We start from the raw sequence: 27,181 nt of genomic DNA, 5'->3' as shown, positions 1-27,181 counted from the left end.
CTGCTACTTGCTGCATCTGCTTATCACTCAGCTTCTAAAACTTATAACTCATCCTCTGTATATTCAGATTTAAAAATGTAAGGTTCTGGATCCTCATTTGTCCCAGAGTAGTTATTGTTGGCTCTCAAAGTCTGTCATGATTAGTAGTAGCTGTTGAAAGAAATGGCAAACGTTGTGATGCGCCGCCGTATGTTTAAAATGAGCCATCCATCCATCCATCCATCTTCTTCCGCTTATCCGAGGTCGGGTCGCGGGGGCAGCAGCCTAAGCAGGGAAGCCCAGACTTCCCTCTCCCCAGCCACTTCGTCCAGCTCCTCCCGGGGGATCCCGAGGCGTTCCCAGGCCAGCCGGGAGACATAGTCTTCCCAACGTGTCCTGGGTCTTCCTCGTGGCCTCCTACCGGTCGGACGTGCCCTAAACACCTCCCTAGGGAGGCGCTCGGGTGGCATCCTGACCAGATGCCCGAACCACCTCATCTGGCTCCTCTCGATGTGGAGGAGCAGCGGCTTTACTTTGAGCTCCCCCCGGATGACAGAGCTTCTCACCCTATCTCTAAGGGAGAGCCCCGCCACCCGGCGGAGGAAACTCATTTCGGCCGCTTGTACCCGTGATCTTGTCCTTTCGGTCATAACCCAAAGCTCATGACCATAGGTGAGGATGGGAACGTAGATCGACCGGTAAATTGAGAGCTTTGCCTTCCGGCTCAGCTCCTTCTTCACCACAACGGATCGATACAGCGTCCGCATTACTGAAGACGCCGCACCGATCCGCCTGTCGATCTCACGATCCACTCTTCCCTCACTCGTGAACAAGACTCCGAGGTACTTGAACTCCTCCACTTGGGGCAAGATGTTTAAAATGAGCAAAATACGTAAATGACATGTTATTATGAATGTGCCTGTTACTACATTATATATATATATATATATATATATACTTAAAACATGCATATAAAATGTTGGAGGTTTTTAGAGCACTTTATAGGTGGAATAGGTCGAATCTCTATTGCGAACTGACTCTTGCTAGCGTTTATTTACGAGTTAGGATGCATAAAAAAGGAAAACGTGTGTGCTTGTCTCACATAAGGATTGTAAATGATTAGCAAATGATTAAGTTAGTGCAGTTTCCGTTTCAGGGAAGGAGTACAGGGAGCGTTCAATAGACTGAGGCGCTTACCTTGTGCAAGCAGGTGTCCACCACCGAGTTACAAACTTTCTCCAAGTCGTCGCACACCAGAAGTCGCGAGCGCACAAAGTCGCACAGCTCCTCGTTAGACATGACGTCCCAGATCCCGTCGCACGCCAGCACAATAAACTCGTCGCCTTCGGCAGCCCGCTCTAGAACGCACACCTCAGGCTCGGGGCTCACCAGCTGCTCCGTGGGGCCTTTACCATCCACGCTTTTGTAGTCATAGTCCCCCAGGGCCCGGGATACGGCCAGGGAGCCATTCACCCTCTGGATCATGACCGAGCCTCCGGCCTTCTGGATTCGCTCCTTTTCGCGCGGGTTGCAGGGCTTGTGGTCCTGGGTGGAGAAGCCCACTTTGCTGTCTCGGCTCAGCACGGCCCGTGAGTCTCCACAGTTTATGAAGTAGAGGTGGGTGGGGCTGAGCAGCACGCAAACTGCTGTCGAACCGCTGCGGTCCAAGCCCTGCCGCAGGTCGGCGAAGCTCCGCATGTACTCGTCAATTTTCAGAAAACCGGCACGAATGCCGTCCTTCACGCCTTCCACGGAGCCCGGCCCGGATCCGAACTCTGCTCCCCCCGACAGAATGTGTTCCAGCAGGTGGCCAGAGCAATAGTTGGCCACCCGCGAGCCCGCGTGGCCGTCATAGACGGCAAAGAAGGACCAGTCGGTGAGTCCGTGGGGGAGGCCTACCACGGCCGTGTGGGCGTCCTCCATCTCCACCCGCCATCCCTGCATGGAGCTCAGGCCATAGCTCAGACTGTTGCCTTCGCCGTGGGCGCTGTGCTTCTCCGTCTTCGGCTTGTCCAGGAACGCACCCATTGCTGCCTACAGCTGAAACGCAATCAAGGAGAGAGGTCAGTTACCTTAACAAAACAATGACGGCATCACTTGTTCAGCTGCTTAATGCTTGAATCATTACACAAGTATCAGTTCAAACAACCCCCCCCTATAAATCACCTGGGGTTTTTTGTGTGTGTCAGCAGTTCAGCAGGACTAAACTGCTTCACGGTGTAATAAGTGATGGAGTGCTTTTAATGACTTAACGCACGGTTGGAGCCAGAGTTCCTGAAAACAAGACGAGGACTGCAGGAGGAGGAAGCGCACGGTGGAGGATTACACCGTCTCTAAAGCCTCTTGCTGCGCACACACGGGCAGCTAACACCATTAGTGGACCTGGCAGGAAATAGGGCGTCACGCTGGAGAGAGCAGAGGGAAAGTTCCACCTGTTGGGTGTTTCATCTCAAATGTAAGGCAGCCTTGAATATAAGTCAGCCGCTCTTTTTCAACAACAAAAAAGTAAATTAATCTTTTAATTAGAGATGTCCGATACTATCGGACTGCCGATATTATCGGTCGATAAATGCTTTAAAATGTAATATCGGAAATTATCGGTTTCAAAATTATCGGTATCAAAAAGTAAAATGTATGACTTTTTAAAAGCGCCGCTGTGTACACGGACGTAGGGAGAAGTACAGAGCGCCAATTAACCCTTAAGGCACTGCCTTTGCGTGCCGGCCCAATCACATAATATCTACGGCTTTTCACACACACAAGTGAGTGCAAGGCATACTTGGTCAACAGCCATACAGGTCACACTGAGGGTGGCCGTATAAACAACTTTAACACTGTTACAAATATGCGCCACACCAAACAAGAATGACAAACACATTTCGGGAGAACATCCGCACCGTGACACAACAGAACAAATACCCAGAACCCCTTGCAGCGCTAACTCTTTCAGGACGCTACAATATACAACCTCCGCTACTCCTCCACCTCAACCTCTTCATGCTCTGTCAGGGAGAGCATGTCCCAAATTCCAAGCTGCTGTTTTGAGGCATGTTAAAAAAAATAATGCACTTTGTGACTTCAATAATAAAAATGGCAGTGTCATGTTGGCATTTTTTTACAAACTTGAGTTGATTTATTTTGGAAAACCTTGTTACATTGTTTAACGCATCACAACAAAATTAGGCATAATAATGTGTTAATTCCACGACTGTATATATCGGTATCGGTTGATATCGGAATCAGTAATTAAGAGTTGGACTAGGGCTGGGCAATATATCGATATACGCGTGCGATATAGAAAATGACTATATCGTGATATTCGAGTATACGTTCTCACGTAGTTGCTTTTAGCTGCTGGCATTACACGACAGGCTCTTCCCACTCCTTCTTGTGTCTCCTTCTCACAGACAGCAAGCGCAACTTCTACATACGTAACATACGTATACGCCCTCGCGCAGCAGAGAGGTAGCAGCATGGCTAAAGTTAGGTGTGGTGCTAGCGGTAATACGAGAGAAAGAAGGTGCGAATATGGTAACAAATGAAGGAAGAATTAATTCCCAAGAAAAACAGCACGGGGTCCATCGTCTGGCGGTGATTTGGCTTCAAGTGGGAATATGTCGAACAGACAACCGTAATTTGTCAAGTGTGGGGAAAAAGCATTGCTACAAAAAGTAGCATTACTGCTAATATGTAGCATCATTTGAAAAGTCACCCGCTAGGGAACGTAGAGTGCTTGAAACTCCGCATGTCAACATCTCCGTTCGGTGCCACACCAACAAAATGCTGAGGCAAACATTTTCATATCAACACCGTATGAAAAAAATAGTCAACAACAAAAGAGATAACGTCCGCAGGAACCTACCACAGAGCGAAGGACATACACTATTTGATTTCCTATTAAGCAGCTAATTTTTATTTGACACTTATTGAAAGATCTTGTGTGACATCATGCACAAAAGTGCACTTTATTTGTTTTAAACTATTGTAGTGGCATTCTGTACAAAAAGTGCACTTTAATTTAGTGTTGTTTTGGTTTGTCATCTTAGTGACATCATGCACAAAAGTGCACTAATAGCTTGTTTTAAAATGACTGATAATTTTGCACTGGAAATGACATGAATGTTTGTGCCACTGCTTAATAACTGTTTAATAAATACCGTTTTGGTAAATTGACTTAGTTGTGATTTCCCTCTCTGCATGAACGTTTAAAATGAGCATATTTTAATGCAGTATGAACAAGAATGTTTTAATGTAGACACATAGAATCATCATACTGCTGTGATTATATGCATCAAGTGTTCATTCAAGGCCAAGGCAAAATATCGAGATATGTATCGTGACATGGCCTAAAAATATCGAGATATTAAAAAAAAGGCAATATCGCCCAGCCCTAAGTTGGACAATATCGGAATATCGGATTATCGGACATCTCTAGTCAAAATACATTTTGGTACCAGTACCAACATACTGCTATCGGGACAGCATTGGTGTGTGTGTGTACTAGGCAAGCGCTGCAGCAATCATGGGAATTCATAGAAAAAGCAATAGAAATCAGATGCAGAAAGCATTTATTTCCGGCTGGTGTTTTTACCTCCCACAGATCAGCACGGCTGGCATGTGCCCAAAAAAGCCTGCTCAGGAGTGACTACAACTGCTTCCAGAGAAATGTGTGCGCGTGTGTCATCAGGTCTACATGTGATGAGGAGACACTCTAATAATAGTATTGTGCCGCTTTTAAATTCATGTGCAGGGCGGGACGGTTGGCCCTACCTTGCACACGCATGTTTGTGTGACTTGATTTTGACAAGACAACCCCCCCCCCCCCCCCCCCCGAATACCAGCCGCCACCGAGACATCGCCTGGATGTTTCTGCTTTCTTAAGAAAGTGCGCTGGCAAGTGTGAGTGTATGAAGTGAGAGCGCAGAAATCTGGTGTATTCACCAGCAGTGATTCTGGCTAAAAATAAAACAAACACGCTGCCATTGCTTAGCAACCACGCACCCTGCAGTACAAACATCCAGGCTTAGCTTCATTCAGCAACACCCCCCCCACTCCACCACTCTCTCTCGCTGAAGCCTGGAAGAGAGAAGGGGAATTGCATCATCCGGCCATTAAAGCAGTGGCAGCAGCCAGACTATGAAAGGAGACACGGAGATCTGGGGGCCACATGCGAACACGGTGAGACTTCCTAACTTGACAAGCTGCTGTCAGAACAAACACACACAAACAAACCAACCGTGTAACCCCTCATTACATCACCCACAATGTGACCGCGGCTCAAAAGCAACACCGCCCAACCCCAAAGCCCCTCAATGCTCAGACGCACGCTCCTGCCAAAAAAGAGTGACTGAAGAGAGAAGTGGAAGGTCGAGGAGGGGATTACATAACGCTGTGAGAGGCTGCTCTTGAGAGGAGGCGCGCTCAAAACACACAAACAAAGTTAGCGGAATGCTTCTGGGCACCAAAAGGCCCGTTTGTTTGAAGTGATGACGTTTAGGGTAGGGCTGGGCGATATATCGAATTAGGGATGTCCCGATCCAGGTTTTTGCACTTCCGATGCGATACCGATATTGTTTTTGCACTTCCGATCCGATACCGACCGATATCGATACTGACCGATAACGGCCTATTCGAGCACGGATTAAAGTTTAAAGTTATTTAGCCTACTTAGTTGTCAGAATTATGTTGAAAAGGGTTTTAGTACTCTTGATAACAACTAGCCAGCTGAATTAGGTGAGTTTGAATAATACACAATGGTTGGTAACAAGAAAAATCTAGTTGCTCTGGTTGGGTTCGTAACTGTTTAGTTTTCACCATGCTGGGTAGTTGGCCCTGCGATGGCTAGTCAGCTGGTGGGGCTGCCACCTTACAGCATGCTGACGGGCTGTGAACCCCCTACGTATGGCAGGGGGTTCGGCGGAAGCTGCTCACCAACAAGACCCTAAGAGAGCTAACCCAACAGCTCCCAGCCTCTCGCCTCGCAGCAATGCGGCGAGTGCGCTGGTATGGCCATGTCATCCGCCTGCCGGGGGAACACCCCACGCGCAAAATCCTGGACTTCAACCCGCAGCGAGCTGGCTGGAGACGCCCTAGAGGCGCCCCCAGGACTCGCTGGCTGGATGTATTAGCCCAGGACCTTAAGGCCTGCAATGTGACTATGGCACAAGCTCAACACCTTGCCCACAACAGACCCAGATGGAGAGACCTGGTTGCTATGGTCGGCTCTACGCGCCCTGAAGTGCAAGAGGACTAAGTAAGTAAGTAAGTAAGGTAACAAGAAACTGACCTGTTTATTCAAAGATAAACACAAAATAGACAAAATTATACATGACGAACAGAAATGGCATCATTGAAACAAGGGCTGGGCGATATGGCCTTTTTTTTAATATTGCGATATTTTAAGGCCATATTGCGATACACGATATATATCTCGATATTTTGCCTTAGCCTTGAATGAACACTTGATGCATATAATCACAGCAGTATGATGATTCTATGTGTTTTGATTGATTGATTGAGACTTTTATTAGTAGGTTGCACAGTGAAGTACATATTCCGTACAATTGACCACTAAATAGTAACACCCGAATAAGTTTTTCAACTTGTTTAAGTCGGGGTCCACTTAAATTGATTCATGATACAGATATATACTATCAGATATATACCATCATCATAATACAGTCATCACACAAGATAATCACATTGAATTATTTACATTATTTATAATCCAAGGTGTGGAGGGGGGCGCCGGATGTAAGTGTCAAAAAGACAGCCAAAAGAGTTTGATATGAGAATAAATCTAAAGTTAAAATATAGGGTAGAAATGGATCCATTTGCAGGAAATGTAGTCTTGATTCTCAACATTTTCTTTCAAGGCTTGCATGTCTACATTAAAACATTCTTCTTCATACTGCATTAATATATGCTACTTTTAAACTTTCATGCAGAGAAGGAAATCACAACTAAAAAAATCACTAATTTTTTCATACGGTGTTGATCCGGAAATTTTTGCCTCAGCATTTTGATGGTGTGGGCGTGTGGCACCGAATGGAGATAAGCGTCTCGACAGACGTCACAATATTTGAACAATGATGACGAAAACTGTTTTCTCTGTCGTGTCCGTGTGTTGAAAATTGTTATGCGCTTATTTTTTTATTAGATTTTGTGCGTGGCATAGATTTGCTATGCGCAGAGGACGCTTAAACAGTGCGCAATTGAACAGGCGAGCACCTTAGAGGGAGCGTTGCTCGCACGGCTGCGCTAGCATCACAGCTAACGTTAGCCATGCTGCTACCTCTCTGCTCGGGGAGGACGTATACGTATGTGACGTATGATGTGACAGTATGTGACGTGTGTAAGAAGGTGCGCTTGCTGTCTGTGAGAGGGAGACACAGGACAGAGTGAGAAGAGCCTGTCGTGTAATGCCAGCAGCTAAAAGCAACTGCGTGCCTGTGGATGTGTTGAAGGTGTGCTGGAAAATGCGGAACGGAAATTATGGAGCAGCAGAAAAGTGGAATGTATTATTTAAATCGGTGCGTTGGAAAACACGGACCGGAGTTTTTTTTAAAACTGGATCTGGATCGGCATTTTCCCATGCCTTGCCGATACGCAATTTTTGGCAAATATCGGCAGCCGATCCGATCCAAATATCGGATCGGGACATCCCTAGTATCTGACAATCTTGCACTTTCTGTTTTGGAAATGACATGAATGTTTGTACCACTGCTTAATAACTGTTTAATAAATACACTTTTGGTAAATTGACTTAGTTGTGATTTCCCTCTCTGCATGAAAGTTTAAAAGTAGCATATATTAATGCAGTATGAACAAGAATGTTTTAATGTAGACACATAGAATCATCATACTGCTGTGATGATATGCATCAAGTGTTCATTCAAGGCTAAGGCAAAATATCCACATATATATTGTGTATCGTGACATGGCCTAAAAATATCGAGATATTAATAAAAGGCCATATCGCCCAGCCCTAAGTCATGGTAACCGCTAAACTAAAGCGCCTGAATGTAAACAGGGGTGGGCGGCCCGATACAAATACCAGTAACAATACCAAGTGTAGTATCAGTATATGGTCAATAGTACATTGATTAGATCTATATGTATTGTCAAAGAAATTGGAGTTTAACTGCAAAAAACAATTCATTTAAATCAGAGTGATTTAATTACGGTTATGCTGCCATCCTGTGTTTTTTTTTCTGATTGACTACAATAGTCATCAAAAATCTAATCATTCAATAATCTTGAAAATGTTAAGTATCAGCATTGGTATGACCAATACTGCCCCTTTAACTACTTTGTATTAGATCAATACCCAAAATTGTAGTTTCCAAACCAATAAAAAAAACGTATTGTTGAAAAAGAAGAAGTAGTTCTCAAGAACCAGTGGATGGAAATGCAGTTGGTTCTTTCGTAACAAACTTCAACTGACAAGTGATCCTTGGCTGGGCATTTGCAGCTGATGAGCAGAGTGAGGTCATTTGTTGCATTCTATGAACAAGGGTCACGGGGATGAGGGGTGTGACCAACGGATGAAAAAAGCTCATTGTGATTAAGTTAAGACTGAAGGGAGCCTACGAGTGTGTCAAGAAGGTTCTGCACTATTAAAAAGTTTCCAAAGGAACAACAGTGCAGTCCTTTATACCGCTTTGGACAAGGCTTCATCAATGGAGTGTTTCAGGGGTGAATTTACTTTGGAACCATGATTCTTACTACAATTCAGAATCAATCTAAAATGTGCGTGTTGTGTCAGGTAGTACAGCCCTCTGTAGTGTTTTGTTCCCGCAAGGGGGTCCAGCGCACTGCTAACATTAGCAAGCTAGCTTGCGATGTCTGTAATGTTTTTGCATGAAGGACAGAGAATTACACGCACGCACTCAAATGGTTAAATTTTAAAATCTGATTTTGGAATAATGATTAATCCCCGGTGATTAGCAAAATACCTTACTTATACACAAATTAAATGTTGTTGTCAGATAGTCATCCTGGAACATTTTACTTGAATGGATGTCACTTATTTGCCCAAATCATAGAAACGCTTTTATCGAAGGTTCTTTCAGGATGTATTTTGGAGTGAAATTTTCCATCAAGCACACCAGTTGAAGTCTCCTCACTTCTTTTTGCACTGACGTATACATTGACAGGCCTCAAATTTTAACTTTTTAAGGTCAAGGCAAGTGTTGCCTTAAAGGAGGGCTCATATTTTAGGGCACCAAGGCAAACATTATTTTCTTTCGAGGCAGGAGCTCTAAAGCAGGGGTGCTCATTACGTCGATCGCGAGCTACCGGTCGATCTCGGAGGGTGTGTCAGTCGATCACCAGCCAGGCATTAAAAAAATAGTCCTAAAAATGAACGATCATAAATCTTCACTATGACGTCACTTTCGTCACTTGATTGACATTCACGGCACCCGAGGGTCTTCTGAGATGACGCTGGCTGCTGCCAGCTCATTAAAATTACCGACTGGAAGGCGAGAAACACTTTATTTCAACAGACTCTGGCGCCGTACCTGTCGTCAAAACTCCAAAGACCGACTGCACAGTTGCACAGTTGCGCTAACAAAATAAGAGTCTCAGAAAGCTGGCGTGCACAAGCTAGCAAGCTACGGAGTTTGCCGACAATGTATTTCTTGTAAAGTGTATACAAAGGAGTACGGAAGCTGGACAAATAAGATGCCAAAAACCAACCACTTTCATGTGGTGTTAGACAGAAAGGAGGACTTTTTTTCTCCTCCATTCGAAAATGCGGACATTATCAGCACCACTGTCTGATTCCAATCAATGCAAGTCATCACAATCAGGTAATACACCAACTTATATTCTTGTCTTCATGAAAGAAAGGAATCTATATGTGTTAACCATGCTTGTATTATCTTTAAACACCTTTAACTTATTAACAATATTAACTATATGTGTTAAACATGCTTGTATTATCTTTAAACACCTTTAACTTGTTAACAATATTAACTATATGTGTTAAACATGCTTGTATTATCATTAAACACCTTTAATTTTTTAACAATATTAACTATGTGTTAAACATGCTTGTATTATCATTAAACACCTTTAACTTGTTAACAATATTAACTATATGTATTAAACATGCTTGTATTATCATTAAACACCTCTAACCTATTAACAATATTAACTATATGTATTAAACATGCTTGTATTATCATTAAACACCTTTAATTTTTTAACAATATTAACTATATGTGTTAAACATGCTTGCATTATCATTAAACATCTTTAACTTGTTAACAAAAACATATATTTCATAAATAAGTAAATATAAATTATATATATGAATGAGGTAGATCCCCACGACTTGATCAATTGAAAAGTAGCTCGCCTGCAGAAAAAGTGTGAGCACCCCTGCTCTAAAGCATGCATATAGAAGAACCTTTATTTAACCAGATAAGAAACCCATTGAGATCAAGATCTCTTTCACAAGGGTGACCTGGCCAAGAGGTCAACAGCACATGTCACAGAGCCGTTTAAAAAAAATAATACGTTAAGACATACATTTTAAAATACATAAAAGAGAACTGTAAAACAATAAAGATTTACACCTTTTAAAAACACAGGCACTGTGCAAATGTCTCTCGCTATTATTCTCATTATTAATATATATATATATATATATATATATATATATATATATATATAAAATAATGTTGAAAGATGGCACCTAATGGCCAAAGTAATATAGTGTTTATGTATGAGATCCAGGGCTGCCAATTATGGCCAAAGTAATAATTAAGATTATTGATTGTTAGGTAAAGCAGTGTTGGGGTGTGAACGTAATATTATCACGTAATTTGTATTGTCTAATAAAAAGACTATAGATAAATGTTATCCGTTAATCTAAAGACAAATATTAGTTTTTTTTTATTTTTTATTCTTTAATAATAGAAACTTGTCAGCTTTCTGTCATTACATGACACCTTTATCTATATTTGTACATTTTGATAGAGGGATTTTTTTTAAACCTCCCTCTAAGTTATGTACATTTATTTGTAGATGTGGATGCTGTATCGGGACAGATCCATTAAGAGTTTGAGCAGAAATATGTCGTATAGGAATTAAACTATACACAATAACACATTAACAAAATGCTGCGTCACATGAATGCTTTTTGAAGTAATACCTTTGTGACATGGAAAAAATGATATCAAAATAAAACACAAAGCAGTTTGGCTAATGAAGATAAAGTAAAATTTTGACAGCCCTAATACATATTTAAATACATCCATACAGTATATTAGGGCTGGACGATATGGCTGAAGATTACATCATGACATAAGAGCTTTACATCGACCGATATCTATAACTGAAACCTTTTATGACCTATTAAAAATAGTAACATTCCTCTGAGTATAATCCCCACAGCTATCAAAGCAGAAAGGAAAGGAGATGTCAAGACAACCATGGAAAACAATCAACGTAAACAACATTCTAAAATCACATCCAACACTCAATAATAACCTTTTAAAATGAACTTGCAAATATAAGGAATACGTAAGAAATGCTTAACAAAGTGCAACAAAATAGTGCAAAGTGTGAAAATGTAACCATACAGAAAGCTGTGAAGAGTATTTCCTGCAGGTTTAGTGCCTGGAAGTTACAGCTGTGCTCTAAAGGGTGAGAGCGGCTAAGGCGGTGTGGTAATACGGTATTGCCCCACCGGTCTTGGTGGGGACAAGAGCCTTGCATAATTTACAGACCACAATGGCCTGACTATGGTCCTTTTGGGGGGGGAAAACTGCCATAAAGTCGAGGTGACTCCCAGTTTTATGGACAGTTTCTTCATTCTCTGCAGCACTTATTTTTACTTTCTCTTCCCATTTTATGTAAATACCGTATTTTCCGCACTATAAGGCGCACCTAAAAACCACAAATTTTCTCAAAAGCTGACAGTGCGCCTTATAACCCGATGCGCTTTATATATGGATTAATATTACGATTCATTTTCATAAAGTTTCGGTCTCGTAACTACGGTAAACAGCCGCCATCTTTTTTCCCGGTAGAACAGGAAGCGCTTCTTCTTCTACGCAAGCAACCGCCAAGGTAAGCACCCGCCCCCATAGAACAGGAAGCGCTTCTTCTTCTACTGTAAGCAACCACCCGCCCGCGTAGAAGAAGAAAAAGCGCGCGGATATTACCGTACGTTTCATTTCCTTTGTGTGTTTACATCTGTAAAGACCACAAAATGGCTCCTACTAAGCGACAGGTTTCCGGTTCATGAAAAGACGCAATCTCTCCATCCGCACACGGATTACTATTTCACAGCAACTGATATTCCTGTGAACCGCACTGTGGATACAACGGGAGCACGTACGGTGAATATTCGCACCACAGGGAATGAGAAGTCATCCTTCACCGTGGTTCTAGCTTGCCATGCTAATGGCCAGAAACTTCCACCCATGGTGATATTCAAAAGGAAGACCTTGCCAAAAGAGACCTTTCCAGCCGGCGTCATCATAAAAGCTAACTCGAAGGGATGGATGAAGAAAAGATGAGCGAGTGGTTAAGGTAAGTTTAAGTTTACGCGAAGAGGCCGGGTGGCTTTTTTCACGCAGCTCTGTCCATGTTGATATACGATTCCATGCGCGCCCACATCACGCTGGTTTTAATATATTATTAAAGTTTGACTGATCTATTTGACTGTTTTTTTGACATTCCTTTAGCGCAGTTAGATGCGGCTTACAACACGGGGCGGCTTATAGGTGGACAAAGTTTTGAAATATGCCGTTCATTGAAGGCGCGGCTTATAACCCAGGGCGCCTTATGGTGCGGAAAATACGGTAGTCAACCATGACACAAAAAGATGGCGCAACCAAACTTAATAATTGATACGGTTACCTGATTGGCTGTGCATTCTTGACTGATTTCATTCAGAGCAATATCGACTTAGTCATTTAATTAATAGCTCACCTGCTGCACTCTGGTCTAGTTTACAGGGAATTGGAGTTTTTCCTGGAATTGGCCCCTTTGTTAATATAAGAGTATTAATTATGAATTACGAACTGGACTGGACTCTTACTATTATGTTGGATCCACTATGGACTGGACTCTCACAATATTATGTCAGACCCACTCGACATCCATTGCTTTCGGTCTCCCCTGGGGGGGGGGGGGTTACCCACATATGCGGTCCTCTCCAAGGTTTCTCATAGTCATTCACATCGACGTCCCACTGGGGTGAGTTTTTCCTTGCCCTTATGTGGGCTTTGTACCGAGGATGTCGTTGTGGCTTGTGCAGCCCTTTGAGACACTTGTGATTTAGGGCTATATAAATAAACATTGATTGATTGATTGATTGACGAACCGGTTTTAAGCGAGAATGCAATCTGAATTGAATAGTCACCCGAAGAATCGGTGGCGACTGTTTACTTTGGGACATTTTAAAAAGCAAATATCCGACAAAAACAGTAAAACGTTTATTTGCAGTTGTGAACACACAGTACAGGCCAAAAGTTTGGACACACCTTCTCCTCATTCAATGCGTTTTCTTTATTTTCATGACTATTCGCCATTGGAGATTGTCATTGAAGGCATCAAAACTATAAATGAACACCAATGTAGTCATGTACCGTATTTTTCGGACTATAAGTCACAGTTTTTTTCATAGTTTGGCCGGGGGTGCGACTTATACTCAGGAGCGACTTATGTGTGAAATTATTAACACATTAGCGTAAAATATCAAATAATATTATTTAGCTCATTCACGTAAGAGACTAGACGTATAAGATTTCCTCGGATTTAGCGATTAGGAGTGACAGATTGTTTGGTAAACGAATAGCATGTTCTATATAGGGCTGCAACTAACGATTAATTTGATAATAGATTAATCTGTCGATTATTACTTCGATTAATAATCGGATAAGAGACAAACTACATTTCTACCCTTTCCAGTATTTTATTGAAAAAAAAAAAAAACAGCATACTGGCGCCATGTTCTTTCAACTTGCCAAATAAAACAAGGAACATTTTACAAAAATGCACACTTTTGACACCCCTGCTATAGATAATAAAAATTTAAATCTGATAAATGACAAAAAGCAGAGGCTGACGACGCATGCGCGTTTATCATAACTCGCTCACTCTCTCTGTCTCTGCCCCTCCCTCACCAATGCTGCGCACACCTCCACAATTTGTTTTGTTTTTAACCTTCTTAAAGGGGAACATTATCACCAGACCTATGTAAGCGTCAATATATACCTTGATGTTGCAGAAAAAAGACCATATATTTTTTTAGCCGATTTCCGAACTCTAAATGGGTGAATTTTGGCGAATTAAACGCCTTTCTAATATTCGCTCTCGGAGCGATGACGTCACAACGTGGCGTCACATCGGGAAGCAATCCGCCATTTTCTCAAACACCGAGTCAAATCAGCTCTGTTATTATCCGTTTTTTCGACTGTTTTCCGTACCTTGGAGACATCATGCCTCGTCGGTGTGTTGTCGGAGGGTGTAACAACACGAACAGGAACGGATTCAAGTTGCACCAGTGGCCCAAAGATGCGAAAGTGGCAAGAAATTGGACGTTTGTTCCGCACACTTTACCGACGAAAGCTATGCTACGACAGAGATGGCAAGAATGTGTGGATATCCTGCGACACTCAAAGCAGATGCATTTCCAACGATAAAGTCAAAGAAATCTGCCGCCAGACCCCCATTGAATCTGCCGGAGTGTGTGAGCAATTCAGGGACAAAGGACCTCGGTAGCACGGCAAGCAATGGCGGCAGTTTGTTCCTGCAGACGAGCGAGCTAAACCCCCTGGATGTCTTGGCTCACACCGTCCCTTATGCCAGAGAAGATGATCAAGAGAAGAATATAGACCCTAGCTTCCCTGGCCTGCTGACATCAACTCCAAAACTGGACAGATCAGCTTTCAGGAAAAGAGCGCGAATGAGGGTATGTCTACAGAATATATTAATTGATGAAAATCGGGCTGTCTGCACTCTCAAAGTGCATGTTGTTGCCAAATGTATTTCATATGCTGTAAACCTAGTTCATAGTTGTTAGTTTCCTTTAATGCCAAACAAACGCATACCAATCGTTGGTTAGAAGGCGATCGCCGAATTCGTCCTCGCTTTCTCCCGTGTCGCTGGCTGTCGTGTCGTTTTCGTCGGTTTCGCTTGCATACGGTTCAAACCGATATGGCTCAATAGCTTCAGTTTCTTCTTCAATTTCGTTTTCGCTACCTGCCTCCACACTACAACCATCCGTTTCAATACATTCGTAATCTGTTGAATCGCTTAAGCCGCTGAAATCCGAGTCTGAATCCGAGCTAATGTCGCTATAGCTTGCTGTTCTTTCCGCCATGTTTGTTTGTGTTGTCTTCACTATGTGATGTCACAGGAAAATGGACGGGTGGTTAAAATCAGGCACTTTGAAGCTTTTTTTAGGGATATTGCGTGCTGGGTAAAATTTTGAAAAAAACTTCGAAAAATATAATAAGCCACTGGGAACTGATTTTTAATGGTTTTAACCATTCTGAAATTGTGATAATGTTCCCCTTTAACCCTGAACGTACATTGAAAATACATGCAACCCTAACTCAAAATGCCGGACATTTGAGGCATTTAAGAAACACCGCCCAGACAGCCCCGCAAAAGAGGACATGCCCGGTGAAAAGAGGACGTATGGTCAGGACCTAGCCCGTTCGCTGTTAGCATACTAGCAGCGATCGGTTTCACCGGACATGTCCTCTTTTGCTAGCATGCTAGCAGCTAACGGGCAACGATAGACTGACCATACGTCCTCTTTTGCGGGGTTTCTTAAATGCCTCAAATGTCCGGCATTTTGAGTATTGTTTACACAACGTGCAGTACGCTACTTAATATGTCCGTGTGGAAACTCGTTCGGTACACCTCCGCACCAAACCGAAACCCCCGTACCAAAACGGTTCAATACAAAAACATGTACCGTTACACCCCTATTATTTTGATTATTGTTTCTCAGCTGTTTGTAAATGTTGCAGTTTATAAATAAAGGTTAAAAAAATTTATTAATTAAAAAATTACAAAAAAACATAGCCTAAACGCATGCGCATAGCATAGATCCAACGAATCCATGACTAAATTAATCGCCAACTATTTTAATCGATTAGTTGTTGTAGCCCTAGTTCTATATGTTATAGTTATTTGAATGACTCTTACCATAATATGTTACGTTAACATACCAGGCACGTTCTCAGTTGGTTATTTATGCCTCATATAACGTACACTTATTCAGCCTGTTGTTCACTATTCTTTATTTATTTTAAATTGCCTTTCAAATGTCTATTCTTGGTGTTGGCTTTTATCAAATACATTTCCCCAAAAAATCTGACTTATACTCCAGTGCGACTTATATATGTTTTTTTCCTTCTTTATTATGCATTTTTGGCTGGTGCGACTTAAATACGGTACTTAACAAAAAACCATGAAATAACTGAAAACATGTTTTATGTTCTAGTTTCTTCGAAATAGCCACCCTTTGCTCTGATTACTGCTTTGCACACTCACGCTTGGCATTCTCTTGATGAGTTTCAAGCACATGTGAAGTGAAAAACCATTTCAGGTGACTACCTTTTGAAGCTCATCGAGAGAATGCCAAGAATGTGCGAAAAAGTAATCAGAGCAAAGGGTGGCTATTTTGAAGGAACTAGAATATAAAACATGTTTTCAGTTATTTCACATTTTTTTGTTAAGTACATAACTCCACATGTGTTCATTCGTAGTATTGATGCCTTCAGTGACAATCTACAATGTAAATAGTCATGAAAATAAAGAAAACGCATTGATGGTGTGTACAAACTTTTGGCCTGTGCTGTATTTGTTTTGATTTTCATGTTTTGCTACCGGTACTTACTTTTTGCAAAAGTGTCATCAAATCAACAACTATGTCAATACAACTACCACAAATCGTGGTGTCCAAGACGAGACTTAAAACCAGGGGAGACAGGGCCTTCTCTGTGGTCGGCCCTAAGCTCTGGAACACTCTGCCCCTCCATGTTCGAACTGCTCCCACAGTGGAGTGTTTTAAGTCTCGTCTTAAGACCCACTTTTATTCTCTGGCTTTTAACCCTATGTGAGTTGTGTGGTCCTCTGTTGTCCTCTGTGTTTTTAAAATTTTGCTTTCTATTTACTGTTTTAATTGGTTTTACCCTTTGAAATGGTCTTTAATCATATTTATTTTATATTGTTTTTAATTGTGTTTAATATTGCTGTGCAGCACTTTGGAAACATTTTGTTGTTTAAATGTGCTATATAAATAAAGTGGATTGGATTGAATATGTCTGGGTGCGGGTCCTGCTTTGGAAATCATTTGTACCCCTTTCAGAGATCACATTTAGTTCCCCTTAAACATCCTCATGTTGCACAATGAAATGTAAGCATAGGATGAAGTGTGTATTCCTGTAACTTTCTCTAGTAACAGCATTCCATGATTAATATCAATAAATTAACATTAATAATAAATGACAGTAGAATAAGCACACGTATGACTGAAGAGTCATAGTGTAACTTTGTGCGGTTTGAGTTGTCCGACTTTTTGTGTGGCCATAAACGCACCAGTGGCTTAGTGGTATGCGTGTTGGTGACAGATGACAAGTTGGTTTTGGCCTGGTTTGTACGGCAGAAAATGACTAGTTTTTCAAGTTATACGTTTTTTACTCATGTTTTTGGTGTGGTTATGGCCGAATATAAACAGTTTTGCTCAATAAAGTGATCGATATAATTCCTGTCCTCAAAGCATCTCGATAGACGTTACAATAATTGAACGGTGTTGACGAACACCGTTCGGGTCGCTTGTTGTGACTGTCACTCAGAGTTGCATTGCAAAATTATACAGAATAAATGTGTTTATTTTTGTTTAGAATTCAGATGGGGTTTGATTTGGTGCGCGGCATGTATTTGCTGTGCGCAGAGGACGCTTGAGCAGTGCGCAATTGCGCAGGCGCGCACCTTAGAGGGAACTAAGGCTGAAACGACGCGTCGACGTAGTCGACGTCATCGGTTACGTAAATACGTCGACGCCGTTTTTGTGCGTCGACGCGTCGCATATTTACGTCACACTACTGTCATGGCGGAGTGCAAAGCAGACGATGCGAGCAAGGAGAAAAAAGCACGCCAAAAGTCGTCAAAAGTGTGGGAGTATTTCAATAAACGGCCTAATAATGTTGTTGTATGCACACTGTGTCGAGCGGAAATGGCCTATCATAGCAGCACAACGGCTATGAACGAACATTTGAAAATAAAACACCCGACAGCGTTCTTGCCATCACCATCAACTAGTCAATCGTCCGCGTGAGTATACGTTGTCATCATTACACAAAAACATAAATGTGTCATTTGTATCTGCGTTGTAAATTCATAAACTAAAGCACCGTTTCGCTCTGAAAAGTGTGGGGGTATTTCAATAAACGGCCTAATAATGTTGTTGTATGCACACTGTGTCGAGCGGAAATGGCCTATCATAGCAGCACAACGGCTATGAACGAACATTTGAAAATAAAACACCCGACAGCGTTCTTGCCATCACCATCAACTAGTCAATCGTCCGCGTGAGTATACGTTGTCATCATTACACAAAAACATGAATGTGTCATTTGTATCTGCGTTGTAAATTCATAAACTAAAGCACCGTTTCGCTCTGAGAGGCGCGCTTGGTGTGCCTGTTCAGTGTTTACAAAGATGGGCGCTCCTCTTTAACGCTGTGGAGAGGCGGGGCGCGCCGGGAGCGACGCCGCAATCGTGCCCAGGTGCGCGGATCTCCTCTCGCTGAAGAAAAGGGGAGCAGCAGAGAGAGAGGAAAGAGAGACTGGAAGGAGCCAAAGTGAAGCTGACGTGGAGCGAGAGAGGAGGAGAGCCACAGACAGGGGACGACGAGCGAGCGAGGAAGAGGAGCCGAAAAGCGAGGAAAGAAAGAGAAAAGAGTTGGAAGAGAAAATACTTTGTGTAAAATTAAAAGATTGTAAACCTGGCAAAGCCGTCTGGCGTTCAGTCTGTCGGCCCTGAAAGAACCCCACGGCACAAGACGTGTCACAAAGGCTAGCGTTAATTAGTTGTGCAAATACCTTTTACAACATTAACATATACTATGTACAAACGAACAATTAACTTTCACTTTAATCATACTATCATTGTTGTGTTATTAAGCAAAATAAGCAATACTTTTAATTTTGTTGAAATGTTTACACTGTACACTTTTTTTGTATTGGATGTTTATCTTTATTTTTGCACATTTTAGCAAATAAGCAATACTTTTACTTTTGTTGAAATGTTTACACTGTTGTTACAGAATATTTACGTTTTGCACTTTTTTGTATTGGATGTTTATCTTTATTTTTGCACATTTTAAAGCAAATTAAGCAATACTTTTACTTTTGAAATGCTTATACTATTGCAGAATATTAAGATTTGCACTGGATGTTTACTTTTATATTTGCACATTAAAAAGCAAATAAGCTACTTTTAATTTTGTTAAATGTTAAAAGTTTTAAATGTTTACATTGTTACAGAATATTTTGTCATGTTGTTGTCAATGTTGACGGAGTGGCCATACTTTTTTTTTTTTGTAAATAAAAGCCATGCCTTTTGAAAAAACTGGCCTACATTTATTTTTCCCTCTTCATTTTAAATTAAAAAAATAACCGGTAAAAGGAAAAATAATCTATAGATTAATCGAAAAAAATAATCTATAGATTAACCGATTAATCGAAAAAATAATCTATAGATTAATCGATAGAAAAATAATCGTTAGCTGCAGCCCTAGAGGGAACGTTGGCTGCTACCTTTTGTAGCAACGCTTCTGCTGCATACTTTGCATATTACTGTTGTCTGCTGAATATCTTCCCGCTTGAAGCCAAACTACCGCCAGATGATGGACCCCGTGCTGTTTTTTTGGGCATTAATTGTTCTTTCTCCATTTGTGATCAGTTTCGCACCTTCTCTTGTATTGTCACTCGCACAGCTCCGCTTGTACCACCTGCCTCAGCTAACGTCAGCCATGCTGCTACCTCTCTGCTGGGCGAGGGCGTATGATGCTACACGCGCGACAGTATGTGACGTATGTAAGAAGGTGGGCTTGTTTTACGCCCCTGTGAGGAGAGACTAGAAAGAGTGAGAAACGCCTGTAGTGTAATGCCCGCAGCTAAAAGCAACTGCGTGACAGCGTATACTCCAATATCACGATATAATCATTTTCTATATCGCAGAGGCAAACCCGCGATATATATCGAGTATATCGATATATCGCCCAGCCCTATCGTCAAGCAAAAACTGTTATCAGCCCAGGCCTATTGGTAGACATGTTTATTTTTCAGAATTGGGATTGATTTTGACCCAAAAAGAGTGCAAATCTACAGAGGCCCGTGATTGAACTACGGAAAGAGCGGATGGATACAAGTCATTGATGCTCATATTGTGTGAATGCTCATAGAAAAGAGCCTCTTCACTGAAGACAAGGCATGATATGCTGCAAGATACTATGCACTGAACTGAACTAAAACAAAAGATGAGAGCGAGGGTCACACCAATAACTGCCCTAATGCCAGCCTGCAGTCTTTTGACAAAATGCCAGTACTAAATGCACCGTAAAGAAAAACGACTGAGATGACAAGAAAAGTAGAGAATATCCAGTACTCCGCTTTGCTTGTTTGCGCGTAATAATTGGAGGCGTTTTCCATGAGTGCAGTTGATCACACCCTTTTTCCTGCCTGCCTCTAAACTGTCAAGACAGCTAATGTAGGGATGTCATGGAGGAAAACCTACCAGAAAAGAAATACTAATAGTCTGCACAGCCAGCTAGCGATTGAAAGCATTTTGATTCCAGCCAACTTTGCGACGCCTTCGCTCGCACAGCTGCTAGGATCTGTCAAAGTGGACTGGCGCCCAAACCCTGCGTGTTTTATCAGCGTCTTTTGTCTCAGCACAATGACGCTATCTGGTGAGCACAAGGTACAGCACACATGACGTCATACAACCTGTGCGCTTTATTGTAAACAATGCATATATTCAGAATTGGGATTATCTTAGCTTTTCAGAAAGCTAAGATAAGAACAAGCTTAAAAAGTAGATGTGTTTCTGTCAGGGGGGTTCAACTGTGGAACAGCTTGGATGATTCCTTAAAATGTTCCAGGTCCATTCACACATTTAAAAAACACTTTAAGATCAATGTCTTGGAAAAATATATCACTCTTGAATCAACACAGTAGTTAATACTATGATCAATGTTAATTAAAATACTAAATGTGGGATATAAATAATAATGGAAGTATAATTGTTTGTATATAGTATATAAATTGGTACAAAAGTTTAACATGCGTATAAGGACATTTCACATGCCTTTACTGTGTATATAATTGAACAGTGTTCATATTGTGTATAACGTGTATTTATAATATGTTGTACAAAAGACATTTCATAATTTTCGGAAGTTCATCTTGTACTTGACATTGTTTATAGGGTTAGGCGCTATAAGTGTTCAACTTCAGCCTAAACCCTTTCGGTCTGCAACATTTTCATTTTCAATCTATGAATGTACAACTGTTTGTTTATTTTGTTGACCATTGACCGAAGAATAATAAACTATATCAATTCCCTGTCCCTATTTTTGCAGCTCATTACCGTATTTTCCGCACTATAAGGCGCACCGGATTATTAGCCGCACCTTCTATGAATTACATATTTCATAATTTTGTCCACCAATAAGCCGCCCCGGACTAAAAGCCGCGCCTACGCTGCGCTAAAGTGAATGTCAAAAAAACGCTGCGCTAAAGTGAATGTCAAAAAAACAGTCAGATAGTTCAGTCAAACTTTAATAATATATTGAAAACCAGCGTTCTAACAACTCTGTCCCAAAATGTACAAATGTGCAATCACAAACATAGTAAAATTCAAAATGGTGTAGAGCAATAGCAACATACCGGTAATGTTGCTCGAACGTTAATGTCACAACACACAACACACAAAATAAACATAGCGCTCACTTTCTGAAGTTATTCTTCATTCGTACCGGTAAATCCTTCGAATTCTTCGTCTTCGGTGTCCGAATTGAAAAGTTGCGCTAGCGTGGCTTCCAAAATGGCGGGCTCCGTCTCTTCGAAATCATCGGATTCAGTGTCGCTGTTGTTGTGCAGCAGTTCTGTGAATCCTGCCTTCCGGAAAGCTCGGACCACAGTTGTGACAGAAATATCTGCCCAGGCATTTACAATCCACTGGCAGATGTTGGCGTATGTTGTCCGGCGTTGTCTGCCCGTCTTAGTGAAGGTGTGTTCGCCTTCGGTCATCCATTTTTCCCACGCAGTTCGCAGTCGTGATTTGAATGCCCTGTTGACACCAATATCCAGCGGTTGGAGTTCTTTGGTTAATCCACCCGGAATGACGGCGAGTGTTGTATTTGTGTGCTTCACTTGTTTTTTGACACCATCTGTGATGTGGGCGCGCATAGAGTCATATATCAACATGGACGGAGCAGCGTGAAAAAAGCCACCCGGCCGCTTCGCGTAAACTTCCCTTAACCACTCGCTCATCTTTTCTTCATCCATCCATCCCTTCGAGTTAGCTTTTATGATGACGCCGGCTGGAAAGGTCTCTTTTGGCAAGGTCTTCCTTTTGAATATCACCATGAGTGGAAGTTAGCATGGCAAGCTAGAACCACAGTGAAGGATGACTTCTCATTCCCTGTGGAGCGAATATTCACCGTACGTGCTCCCGTTCCACAGTGCGGTTCAGTTGCTGTGAAATACGGTAGTAATCCGTGTGCGGATGGAGAGATTGCGTCTTTTTATGACCCGGATCGTTTAGTAGGAGCCATTTTGTGGTCTTTACAGATGTAAACAGGAAATGAAACGTACGGTGATATCCGCGCGTTTTTTCTTCTTCTTCCGGGGGCGGGTGAAGCGCTTCCTGTTCTATGGGGGCGGGTGAAGCGCTTCCTGTTCTATGGGGGCGGGTGCTTTCCTTGGCGGTTGCTTGCGTAGAAGAAGAAGCGCTTCCTGTTCTACCGGGAAAAAAGATGGCGGCTGTTTACCGAAGTTGCGAGACCGAAACTTTATGAAAATGAATCGTAATAAAGCGCACCGGGTTATTAGGCGCACTGTCAGCTTTTGAGAAAAATTGTGGTTTTTAGGTGCGCCTTATAGTGCGGAAAATACGGTACTTTTCTACCTCTAAAGCCAAATTATGACGGCCATGTTTGCACTCATTTTCCTGCATTTAGCGTCAACCTCTATCTCAATTAGCTTTTAAATGAAAGATAAAAGCCACACAGGTTGCATTTCTAAGGCTTTTAGGGAATATAGTTGGCCTAAAAAGGGGGAATGCATGGCTAAATATTTAGAGTGGCAAGGAGCTATTGTTAACCAGTTTTATCATAACTTACATATCAAATAATGTATTGCAATGTTGGCGTTAACGCACTTTTTGTGTCTTTGTACGTATTGAAATCAGAAAGGATGCGCATTTCCGAAATCCGCGCATCCCAATTTTTTTTTTGACCAACTCTGCCTTCTCCGGGTTAAAACTACGATTTGCTTGTTTTTTTAGCTTTTTTTTTTATTTCCACAGGTGTTTTGTTTTGTTTATATTTGCCGGTGTTGTGCCAAAATTTGATTGCCTGCCAAAAATGTATTTCCTTCGTGGGAGCACGCGCCGCTCTCTAAACCTGCATTGCTTGGCTTCGTCTGTCCACAGCGGATTACTTACATGTAAGACAAACACTTTATCTTCGTGGTTATTGTAAGGCTACGTGTTTGACATTATTTAAGCCTTTATCGTGGCCGGAAAATGACAGTTTGCCTTTTCTGTGGTATTAATGACATTTAAAGGACTATTGTTAGTCCGATGTTGATGTGATAAATTATCTTTCTTGTTTGGAAGATACATACAATTGTAACTGTTGTTTCTTTGTACACATAATAAATAATTATAAAGTGTGTGGATGTATTCATTTATGCAAAATTTTCATTAAATGTAATACTGCCTGACAAAAAGTGATTCAATGTAATATTTTGATATTTACACACATATTTTACGAGAATACCCTTATGAGCAGTACATATATCAAAATAAAGTACCTAAAGGCCCACGGCACATTCTAAAAATACTATTAAAATAAACAAATACATAACAAAAGCGGAATAAAAAAGCTTACAAGTGTAATGTAATTTAGAAAAAGTTGCGATGTTGACTAATAAAACAAAGCTGTTTTTTTCTTTAAAACTGTCATTGCTCAAAACATAATATTCAATCAAAATCTATTTTTTATTTACCTATACAAGGCTCTGATTACTTCACATCAAATATTCCACTTTGAAAAATAGTTTTTGTGGAAGATTTTGCATATTTTGTGTGTTTGCCATAGAAAAACATAGTTTTGTTTGACAAAAAGGGCAGAAAACAAACAAAAAAAACTACATAAAAAAAAAACAACCTTAGAATTGACAGATAGATCTGAAGTTGATGTAGAAGCGTTGAATAAATAATGTATGTATGCCCTGGCACGCCATTATCATCATTTCATGACTGACGCAGAACACTTTTTACACTTTTATACTGAAATAAATACACCTACAACTTATTAAATGAAAATATAGAAAAAACTACCGGCAGCGGTAAAGTTTAGATCCATGAAGGAAAGAAGAAAGTGAATGAATGTTTATAACTGAATAAATGTACATATGCATAAAAATGTGTTTTCTTTTGTATTATTTGTTAATGTGGGCTCTGAACCGAGGATGTCGTTGTGGCTTGTGCAGCCCTTTGAGACACTTGTGATTTAGGGCTATATAAATAAACATTGATTGACTGATTGATTGATTGATAATGAATTAACATTTATGACAACCTTTTTTCCTAAACACAATATAAAATGTGAGACATAACAGGAAAATGCATGCATTTATCATTTGTCAAAACGGTTACAAAAAAATGGGACCCCATTTTTATGACTTGATGGGGTCCCTGGGGCCCCATTTAGAAAATTCCTAGCACCAACACTGTATGTTATGTATGTTGTCTTTGTACTACTAGCTAGTGCACAGCCTGTGCTAGGCTAACAAGCAACAACTTAAGCTGTCGTTGGTTTGGAACGCCAAATGACATTTGGAAGGGGGGCGCAGTGGGTACACGTTTAGTTAGATAAAAGAAGCTTTAATTGACTCAAAAATAACTGTCGTTCTGTTTATGACGGAGGCGAGTTCACCGGGAAACGTCAGGCTTTAGGCTTTTGGAATATATGGACGCCAAGGTACAAAGTCAAAGAGATTTCTTTCAAAATCGTTCATGGTTATTACCCTGTAAAGACTGTGATGGTTAGATAGAAGGAGGACATTGATGTTACCTGCACCTTATGTAACATGCATCCAGAGACTGTTTACCACCTGTTTTGGACTTGTGACAGCACTCGATCACTATGGCAGGGCATCTATCCTTTCATCCTGGACAATATCCATGACAAATCTGTGCTATTTGGATTTACACAGTGTGAGAAAAAAATTTGATAAGGAATTTTACCTTTGGAACCTCATTATACTATTGGCTAACTTTTATAGTCATAATGTAAGTTTCTCAATACCCGACCTGTTTTTTTTTAAAAAAAAACACTTTCTACCTCTAACAACCACAAAGCTGTGAAAACTATGATGCTGTGCTCCAAATTTGGATTATTTACAGACCTTGTGTGCGCCACACTGTGAACCCACACCAAACAACAATGACAAACACATTTCGGGAGAACATCCGCACTGTAACACAACAGAACAAATACCCAGAACCCCCTGCAGCACTAACTCTTCCAGGACGCTACAATATACACCCCCCGCTTCCCTCTACCTCAACCCCGCCCACCTCAACCTCCTCATGCTCTCTCAGGGAGAGCGTGTCCCAAATTCCAAGCTGCTGTTTTGAGGCATGTTAAAAAAAATAATGCACTTTGTGACTTCAATAATAAATATGGCAGTGCCATGTTGGCATTTTTTGCCATTACTTGAGTTGATTTATTTTGGAAAACCTTGTTACATTGTTTAATGCATTCAGCGGGTCATCACAACAAAATTAGGCATAATAATGTGTTAATTCCATGACTGTATATATCTGAGAAAATAGATAGATAGATAGATAGATAGATAGATAGATAGATAGATAGATAGATAGATAGATAGATAGATAGATAGATAGACAGACAGACAGTACTTTATTGATTCCTTCAGGAGAGTTCCCTCAGGAAAATTAAAATTCCGGCAGCAGTGTACAGAGTTGAGATCGAATTTAAAAAAGTAAAAAGTAAATAATGGGGGTATAAATGGAAACAAAATAGAAAAATATTACAGTAAGAATAAAAATAAAAAGCAACAATGAGAATAAAAATATAACAGTAAAATAAGAATATAACAAGAGAAACTAGACAGTAGTGACCATGTTATGAAAAAGTGTTGCACTGTTATTGTTATTAAAATGTAGTAAAACTAGCAAAATGTAGTCGTTTATAAATTATTTAATGTTTCTTTGCGACCCGCTAGTAAATTCGTCACGGACCGGTACCCAGACCGGTGGTTGGGGACCACTGCTATAAAGTACATGTATTGACACATAAGTGATTGATAACGGAATCGGTAATTAAGAGTTGGACAATATCGGCATATCGGCAAAAAAGCCATTGTCGGACAACTCTAATTGCTAGTTTAACTTTAAACTAGGGATGTCCGATAATGGCTTTTTGCCGATATCCGATATTATCCAACTCTTTAATTACCGATACCGATATCAACCGATACAGATATATAGTCGTGGAATTAACACATTATTATGCCTAATTTGGACAACCAGGTATGGGGAAGATAAGGTCCTTTTTTTTTAAATTCATAAAATAAAATAAATAAAATTCAAAAAAAATTCTTGAATAAAAAAGAAAGTAAAACACTATAAAAACAGTTACATAGAAACTAGTAATTAATGAAAATGAGTCAAATTAACTGTTAAAGGTTAGTACTATTAGTGGAACAGCAGCACGCACAAGTGCTTATGACTGTATCCCTTGCAGACTGTATTGATATATAATGTAGAAACCAGAATATTAATAACAGAAAGAAACAACCCTTTTGTGTGAATGAGGGAGGTTTTTTTGGGTTGGTGCACTAATTGTAAGTGTATCTTATGTTGATTTAATAAAAAATAAAAAAAATAAAAACGATACCGA

General features: G+C 40.9%; 1 protein-coding gene across 2 annotated transcripts in view; it reads right to left on the bottom strand.

The window, feature by feature from the left end:
- Nucleotides 1-27,181, bottom strand: part of ppm1bb (protein phosphatase, Mg2+/Mn2+ dependent, 1Bb) — a 45,303-nt gene that overhangs the window by 16,907 nt on the left and 1,215 nt on the right. For both annotated transcript variants that reach the window (XM_061932094.2, XM_061932095.1), the window contains one exon: nt 1,177-2,019. In XM_061932094.2, coding sequence (XP_061788078.1) covers nt 1,177-2,007 — 831 coding nt within the window. In that variant the 5' untranslated portion in view covers nt 2,008-2,019. The remainder of the gene's footprint in view (nt 1-1,176; nt 2,020-27,181) is intronic.

This window comes from Nerophis lumbriciformis, linkage group LG39 (genome assembly GCF_033978685.3).
Source record: "Nerophis lumbriciformis linkage group LG39, RoL_Nlum_v2.1, whole genome shotgun sequence".
In the NCBI taxonomy this organism is placed as follows: domain Eukaryota; kingdom Metazoa; phylum Chordata; class Actinopteri; order Syngnathiformes; family Syngnathidae; genus Nerophis; species Nerophis lumbriciformis.
This window is presented reverse-complemented; position numbering and strand designations above follow the sequence as displayed.